Genomic DNA, 9,529 nt, shown 5'->3' on the forward strand with positions numbered 1-9,529 from the left:
ATTCACATATACAAAAATACATATCTAAAAATAAAAACCGATCATTCTTTTGTGGTTCCAGAGAAAAACGTTGGCAGGTCATAAAAAAACTAAAGGACTTGTCTGACTGGGCCTTTTTGTTGTTGTTGTTGTTGTTCTGTACTGTGATTGTTTACCATTTTAAAAGACTTTACAAACTGTTGATGTATAAACTGCTAGGATGCAAAAAAAAACTTTTCAGATAATTTTTCTGAAAGATTATTATTATTATTTAATATATATTCATACTTTTTTTATTTTAGTTATCATAACTTATAACCTATATACATATATTATGCATTTTCATGATAGGTAAATTGTAAGCCTGAATGCACTGTAAGTCTCTTTGGATAAAAGCGTCTGCTAAATGCATAAATATATATATTATGCATTAATTTCACAATTTTTTTTCCACAGATGTTACATTTATGGTGGTAAACTGATCGTTCTATCATTCTGCAACAATACATTTATACAAAGCTTAATTTCCATTTTTAACAAAAACAAAACAAAAACAAAAAATGATATATAAAAACTACAAAAACGCGCCGTCGTTACGCAGGCTTCAACGCTACGTTCGAGACGTTTAAATGACGTCACCACATGACGGGAAACGCGGAAGAGCGCAAAAGGCCACAGTTTTAACGGGTGACATTTCTGTGGACGTTTTAAACTAGTTTTGAAACTACGTATTAACCGAACTGACTTTGAATAAAGTCGGTTTAACGCTAAAGCACTTTCTAAATGTTGTGGGTAAGTTTTTGTCGCTTTAATTATTGATATAAGTTAGCTCAAAACATTTTTCAGGCGACGAATTTCCTTATTGTGCGATAAATTGTATAATCGATATGTATTCTTTGTGTCAGGTAGAAGCTGTGCTGTAATCGGTTTGTAAGGAGTTTATAGTCATCATCATGAGTAATTTTGGGGAAGATAGTGATTCTGAAAATGATCGGTAAGTGTCTTCTTAAGGTTTTCACAGTTAGTTCTTGTTCAACCGGACTGTTTTGATTCAGTTCTGCTAAACCGGGTTAGTTTAGTTTGGTTACTTGAGACTCCAGCCAGACCGGGTTTGCAGAGCTAATCAAAGAAACTACTAAGAGTGCACTAAAATCTAAATAAACTAAACTTCTAGGCCAGCTACTCGTTCAAGCCTCCACTTTGTTTTGTGCGCATATTTTAGACGTTACGGTAATGGCGTAAAATCAAAGTTAAAACCTGTTAACTGTCACTAGCCAACCGGCGGGCCCTTGATATCTTGGGCCCAAATATCAAAACTACAGTCTTTAAGCTTTCCAATGAAATATAGTTTGTCAAGATTACTTTATGTTCAGATTAAGATATTACTGTTTAAAACATGTAATGGCAAATGGGCCCACCGGTGGGCCCGTGACAGATTTACAGGTTAAAATAATACAAATGTTTAAAAAAAGGGGGTCTGATAAAATTAAAATGACTTCAAACGTTGAGTCTCAACTGTCTGATGAGAAATAACAAAATTTTGAAAAGCCTTCAGAGCTCTAAAAAGAAAACTCCCTCTTCCCACAGACCAACTTCAATTCAGATTAATAGTCCAATAGTTTTCTTTTTAGAGCTACTCAAAATAAAATAAAAAACTGTCCACATGTGAGATTTTGGAGGGTTTTTGTTTTGTAATGCAACATCAGCTCGTACTGAAGCTGGCCGAGTCACACTCTGGGATGGTGGACTATAAATCTGAACTGAATTAGTCAGTGTTTTGTTTTAGAGCCATTCAAAATCAAAGACAAAACTACTTTTTGGAGGGCTTTTATTTTGTAATGGCAAATCATACTGACATTGGGGAAGTGACATTTTGGAGTGGAGTACTGTTAATCAAAAGTTAAACTTTTTTTTTTTTGTGTGAATTTACAGATAAATATGGTTATGCACGTTCATGAAAGGGGTTTATTTAGTTTTTTTTCCTCATCAGACGGTTATTTTCATTTTATTAAAAATTATATATTTATATTATATTATATTATTTATTTTACTCAACATTTGAAGTAATTTTCTTATTATCAGACCATTTTTTTAAAACATTTATGTTATTTTAAATGTATTCATTCATTCATCTTTTACCATATATGTGTGCACCGCAGGACGGATCAGTTTAATTTGAGCAGTAGATTAATATCCTTTTTGTATCTGTTTCTAAAGTTGTAATTCAAAGATCTCTTAACATCATTCTTGCATTATATAAACATTTTAGTGCAAATGTTCCTCTCTTTCTGGAAATATGAGAAGATGCTCTTTATCACCTGATGTTCAAAGATAATCAGGATTGGGATAGTTATGAGTAGACTCATCAAATATCAAGCCACTTTTATTTTTTGTTTTTTGAGATTGAAATACAGTATGCATTTAAAGAAGCTGAGTCTTTGCTAGTTTAGACAGCTGATGATCTGCTCGGGCTGGTCCAGGTTTGCATGAACACTGGTATGAATATGAAGATCTTGCTTTGATTTTAAAGCATATTTTATTCCAGCGATGCTTCAGACAATGTAGTGTTTCAAGTTCTGTTGTTTGAATTTCTGCATGTTTGAAGACTGCTTGGACGAGTTTCCATTTGTTGAAAGGTCTTCAAAGTAGACACATGCTATGTTCCAGATGCTGTCATTGTGTTTCGGTTCTAATGTTGATGTTAATGTTGTTTTGAGGATCATGATGGACCGGCCGCCCAGCAGTTACGGCTCCATGCAAAGTGACGATCATGAAGAGGAACTTAATGACTTTGATGAATCGCCGCTCAAACAATCAACAAGGTACGCTAATATTCAAATACACACACAAAAAAGCATTTAGAGTCTCATTCTCTTAATAATAATAATGATGATGATGAATCATTATGTAACCGATAGATCAGTTTTTGAACTCAAATTGTCACTTAATTTTTTTTTTCTGTTCAAACTTCTGGTTCATTTTTTTTTTTTTTGAGGTAAATAAGTGATGTGAGAGACATTCTTTCAGTGTAACTAAATTTTTTGTTTTGTTGTTGAAAGAAGTCTTTTATGCTCAACAAGGCTGCATTTATTTAATCAAAAATATAATTAAAGCTATAATGAGAAATATTGATAAGAAAGTTATTTTTTTGTAATTTCAATGTATTGTAAAATGTAATTGATTCCTGTGATGCAGAGCTGAATTTTTAACATCATTACCTCCTTCAGAAATTAGCCCAGTAGTTTAATATATGACACATACTATATAATGTAAAATGAAAATTATAATAAAACACATTTACAACAAAACATTATGAAAAAAACAACTCACATACATTTTTTAGCCTTAATTTTTTAGTGCACTTCATTAAATGTTGCAGGCATAAGTTACATTGCATGGTTATATCATACATGTGTATTTTCAGGGTCAGGCTTCATCGCCCAGATTCGCCAGAGACCGCAATTACTGAACGTACAAACACAAACCAGTCCAGTATATACAAAGATGGACTGTTCCTGAGACAACCCATCATGCACATAGGCGATTATCATGTTCAACACAGGTACTACATCAACCGTGCACTCCTTCATCTTAACGTCTCTGAAGTCATGAGGTTCATTTTCACGTTTCCTGTCATTCAGCATTAACAGAGAGCCCTCGATCATGGAGCCGTCTGAGATGCAGAGCGACATAAGAACAGAAGCAGCGATGGATGAAGAGTTGAATGACAGAGACACGGAGATAAATGAGAGAGGCGTGCAGGAAGTGCAGAATGAAAACGCTGCAATGGAGGTCCAGGTGGAGCAGGCAGAGGCAACGACAGAAGAGGAGGATTTTGATGAAATTGTTATACAATGTGAAGAACCGAGAGATCCTCCTCCTCTTCCTCCGGAAGGCGCCGGTCTGCAGTTTAAACACAAACACAGCTCCCTCACACTGCGCCATGTGTTAAAGGTAGATGTAGATTTTTTTTGTGTTTCTGTTGAAAACCATAGAGAAAACTTTCAGAAGCTTAAAGCATGACATTAAATAATAGTCAGAAAAATTCAACTCTTTTTTTTTACCTTTTAGATTAATATACACACAGATGGATATACACACATTCAACTTTTATGGCTCATTTTGCATTATACAATGGGAATATGGATTTCATTATTGGCAAGGAAAAACAGCGGGGGTTTTTTTTTTTTTTTTTCTCTCCAGAGGCCCAAGCTGACCAAAATACACAATTTGGTGCAGATGCAGATATTTACATGGTCAAAAAGTATAAAATAGCTGATAGCTATAGAATATTTACAAAATGATAGGGAGGTAACAATTCACTCGACTTCAAGATAATTTTATTATCTGATTTCAAGATACTTTTTTTGTTAAAATAAAATGTGATTTAACTCAATTTATAAATGAAAAGGTGCCTTTTTATTGCTTTGACCAAATGCTGCACATTTCTTTGTGAAATTGAAATATGCAAAATAACAAAACTTAAGTTTAAAATTTAAAACATCCCAAAGAAAATAAATAACAAAAATACAAGAATCTCTTCATATAAACAAACTAAGGCTTTGGATTTTAATCACGATCCAAACAAAGATGCTGCATACATTAAGCATGAGCACTTTTTTATTTCAATTTGATTTTATAATTCTGAAATTTGAAGTGAAAACAGAATGTTTTGTCTTTTCGTTTTGAAAAACTATACTACGTGAAACCGAAACGGCAGAAGCTCTGAATGAGATGCAGTTTCACTCTCTGACAGCAGGTGGCACTAATGGAGCGGTAGATATACAGCGTTTCATTGGATACTGCTTTAAACGGAGCACTGATGCACTTATAAACACTACTACTTTACCAAATTAACTTTTCTGATACCGTCAGTTCCCCTCAGAGATACATTCATATAAACTCCTACCCCAAGTTGTATCATCCCTATAAATTGTTACATCCCTATAAAGCGATATAAATATTATTTGTCGCTCTATATCTCCAAATACTGTCTTGTAGATATTTCAATGCTTAGTTTGATGAAAAATACATATTATGCAATGAAATCTAATGGTGACTGAGAGATAAACTAATAAACATTCCTCAAAAGGAAAATTGGACGTTTGTACAGTTACATTAAAAGACTGTTTACTTTATAAAATTCTATAAACTGTCACTCAGGCGACAGAAAGCATGGAGTAGATTGTGTGTGACGGGTTAAACAGGAAGGTTTTGATCAATTGATAATTTAAAAGTAAATGTAGAGTGCAAGGTGACCATATTTCTGTATAAACCCAGACTTGATATAGGTTTGTTTATGTTTCTTTATCTCATTCAGCAAATGGTGGGGTGTCTTTCCCAGCTCCATCCAGGAGAGATTGCCTATTTTAAGCGTTGTCTGAGCACTCACTACAGATTCAGGAAGAACTACTCGACAATTGCGGATCTTAATGACCCACTGGATGTGATCGATAAAATGATCGAGGTCTGTGGGCTGGGAGAAACTCTGCATCTCACCATACGATCCCTCCACAACGTTGGAAAAGGCGATCTAGATGGATACCTAAGGAAGAGCTGTAGAAGAGGTACAACAGCTTCACACATCACAAAAAAGAAAAGTAATTATCGTGATTTAATTAGAGCTGGACGGTTTGACCAAAAATCTGTATCACAGGATTGTGGCAGATTCACATTTCAGGTTTTTTGTCTTATTATGAATCAGAATGTATGAAAGATACTGTAAAAGTAAAATTAGATTGTATAATTACACAATTTAAAACGAAAACAGAATGGTCTTTCTTTAGCTTTTTGAAACTGTACTACATAAAACACATCTGCACAAAACAAAAACAGCAGATGGGGTGAATGAGACGCAGATTCACTCTCTGACAGCAGGTGGCGCTTATGGAGCAGCAGCCATATAGAGTTTCTTTGATTTACCGCTTTAAACAAAGCAGCGCTGCACTTATAAACTACTTTAAAGGGATAGTTCTCCAAAAAATGGAAATTACCCCAGATTTTATTTGCCCTCAAGCCATCCTTGGTGTATATGACTTTCTTCTTTCAGACAAATCCAATCGGAGTCAAAATAACAAATATCCCGGCTCTTCCCAGCTTTATAATGGCAGTGGGTGGATGTTTCTGTTCAACAGAAGTCCAAAAAAAGCGCATCCATCTGTAATAAAAAGTGCCTCACATTGCTCCAGGGGGTGAATAAAGGCATCCTATATATATGTATATACACATACACACACACATTTTTGTGATTTCTACTATTGATACACTTTTTCAAGGATTAAAAATATATTTTCTCATGTTTAAAATGAGTTTGAATTACGTTATAAAATTTGTGTCTGCTTTAGCCAAAATACTTAATGGTCACTTTTGCTCATCTAGGCTGGAATAAAATGTCATTTATTCCTTTGATGCATTTCGTATAGAATGTGGTGTAAAAATAAACCTTGAATAAACTTCCTTGTCTGCATCTTAAGTTCCTGATTTTCTTTCCTTGTTTTGTTTCTTTCTAGCTGTGTTACTGCATGACCTGAAATTAGCTTACAACAGACGCTATTACAATCTCTATGAAGGCCGATGTCGTCCAGGTCAACAGCGATACATCAGTGACGTCTATGTCGAACCCGTAACAGTCATCAGAGGCACCAGGGAGCCCATCAACCCTGAGAATGAGGTCTTCAAGATACCTTATACAGTTGAGGAGACCCAAATCAGAGCCGCAGACATCTTTCGGCCCCTTCCTCACGAACAGAAACCAATCCGTATGGTCATGATGACGGGAATTCCCGCCTGTGGTCTAACGGTGGCTATTAATAAGTTTATCATTGACTGGATAGAGGAAAAAAGCAATCAGGATTTTCAATTCGTGTTCCCTTTGCCGGCCAAAGAGTTGCACCTTGGGAAAGATGGAAATCAGAGCTTCTTAGAGCTACTTGGAAGCTTTTTCGCAGAGGCTGACGACATTAAATTCATTGAGAAGCCCGATTGCTTGAGTCTGTTTGTTATTAACGCTCTAGAATGTTATAAGTACAACCTGGACTTCAAAAACAATGAAGTGATCACAAGCGCCAGGACGAAAGCACCATTAGATGCTCTTCTCACCAGTTTAATAAAAGGCACGTTGCTTCCGAATGCCAGAGTTTGGATCACCAGCCACGTCACTGCCTCCCATCGAATTCCTCCGCATCTAATCGACAGGTATGTAGAGTTAAGAGGATTCACGGATGAGAAGAAGGAAGAGTACTTTACCAAGAGAACCACTGAACCGGAGCTCGGGAGGAAGGTTTATAACCACATGAAGCGCTCCAAAGCGCTTGAGATCATCTGCCACCTTCCTCTCTTCAGCTGGATGGTGGCGTTCATCTTCGAACGAGGGTTTCGAGATCCCGAATACGGCAAACACCCACCTGGCATCACGGCGTTTTATTCACAGTACATCATCGTGCAGATGAACCGCTCGTTTGAGAAATACCGCGGCGGCAGCAGCGAGGCACAGGATTGGAAGGATGAAGATAAGATGTTTATTGAGATGTTGGGGAAAATGTCATATCGGATGATTCTAGATGGACGGGACTGGTTTAAGGTGGACGATTTGACCTCTGTTCACCTCACATATGAAGCTTTGCGCACTCGGGATGAATTAACCACTGAGGTCAAACGAAGAAACGAAGACCTTCGAACGTGGGTCTTCAAGTTTGTTCACATTACTATTCAGGAATACATGGCCGCTATGTATGTTTATGTGACGTTTAGGAAACACGGGAAAAATGTGATCGAACCAAGCAAGATGTCTTGGTTTCAGGGCACAAACAAGGATCGGTCTATGATTGAGCTCTTCCGTCCCGCCATCGACCGTGCGTTGGCGTCTCCGACCGGACATCTGGACATGTTCCTGCGCTTCCTGATCGGATTGTTGACTCCAGGAACTGAGGATAACTTGCGCGGATACCAGCTCAATCACTACCACCCCAAAGCTAAAGGCACGGAGGATGTGGTCAAATACATCAACAAAAAAATGAGAGATAACCTTCATCCAGACAGGAGAAGAAACCTGGAGTTGTGTCTGGTGGAGCTGGAAGAAGGCAAAGAAGGAAGATGAGAAGAAACACAGCAAGGCAGTGTTCAATCTATGAGGTGGGACTGTGTAACACTAATGTAAACGCAGCGTCCCGCAGGAGCGACTCAGTTAAAGGGATGGTTCACCCTGTCATTATTTACACTAGGGTTGTCATGATACCATAAACACATGTTACGATACTATACCAGCTGAAGTATCTGGACACAGTGTTGTATCGCCATACCATGCAAACTGAGAGATATATGCATATTATATAAGACCGGTTTCACACCACATGTATAAGCAGTGCATATTTTTTTCAGGCCCATGTTAAAAGAGAAGAGAAGTGCAGCGATCGTTTCAGCGCGGAGTATAATTTTAATGCACAGCTCACGCTGAATTAAAGTCACACTGCATTGTTTTTATTCAAAATAGACACGAGTAAACACAAAAAAAATAACAAATGTCACCATAAAATCACATTTTTACATTTTAGCGACTGCCCTACATACAACATTACTTCTATACTACCTTTTAAAAAAAAATACAGTGGCGTCGCCAGTATTTTGGAGCCTTAGTATTGTGATACTTTCGTAGTACATGTAAACCATGCAACCCTAATTAACACTACTGGTCAAAAGTTTGGATTAATTATGATTATTAATGTTTTTTTGTTTAGTTTTTTTAAGTCTCTTCTGCTCACCAAGGCTGCTTTTATTTAATTAAAAACAGTTAAACGGTACCACTGTAAAATATTATTGAAAATCTATTTAAATATTTTCTGATGTAATTCATTGCTGTGATCAACGCTGCATTTTCAGCATCATTACTCCAGATGCACATGATCCTTCATAAATCATACTTAAATGCTGATTTGCCACTCATGAACCATTTCTGAAGTGTTTCCGGAAAGCATCGTTAGCTAACTATGGGTTCAAGTCTAAGTGAACTCTAGTGGTAACGTCAGAAGAACTTGTGGCTATAGTTGCTTTTTGGGAAACGCACCCCTGATTATTATCAGTGTTGAGCTGCCAGGTGTTTTTGTGAAAACTGTGATAAACTACTTTTCAAGAAAGAAATGAACAATTTTATTCAACAAGAACAAAAGTGACAGTGAAGAGATCTGTTATAAAAGAGTTCATTTCCATTTATCAAAAATGCAAAAAAAAAAAATTCTGATATTTTGCTGTAAAAAAAACAACGTTTTGAACATTGACCCTAATTAACATCAACACAACTTCATATTAGAATAATTTTTAAATATAATAATTTAGAAAACCATTATTTTGGATTGTAATGTTTTACAGTATTATTGCTTTTACTGTTTTTTTCATCAAATAAATAGAGCCTTTGTGAGCAGAAGACACTTTACTTAAAAAAATAAAATAAAAAATTCTAAAATGTGAGTTTATTCCAAACTTTCAACTGGTAGTGTACATCATTGACATCTACAGTCACTGCTGCTTTGATTGGAATAACATTTTTCTTCATTTTTTT

At 36.1% G+C, this 9,529-nt stretch overlaps 1 protein-coding gene across 1 annotated transcript; it reads left to right on the forward strand.

The window, feature by feature from the left end:
• Positions 1-639: 639 nt before the first annotated feature.
• LOC113081246 (NLR family CARD domain-containing protein 3-like) lies at positions 640-9,207 on the forward strand. Its single transcript, XM_026253320.1, has 7 exons — positions 640-771; positions 885-973; positions 2,697-2,801; positions 3,404-3,541; positions 3,621-3,933; positions 5,300-5,546; positions 6,489-9,207. Exons 2-7 carry the CDS (start codon positions 933-935, stop codon positions 8,072-8,074), a joined length of 2,430 nt encoding a protein of 809 aa, XP_026109105.1. The 5' UTR covers positions 640-771; positions 885-932; the 3' UTR covers positions 8,075-9,207.
• Positions 9,208-9,529: the final 322 nt, after the last annotated feature.

The sequence above is a fragment of the Carassius auratus genome, unplaced genomic scaffold, assembly GCF_003368295.1.
Source record: "Carassius auratus strain Wakin unplaced genomic scaffold, ASM336829v1 scaf_tig00033530, whole genome shotgun sequence".
In the NCBI taxonomy this organism is placed as follows: Eukaryota; Metazoa; Chordata; class Actinopteri; order Cypriniformes; family Cyprinidae; genus Carassius; species Carassius auratus.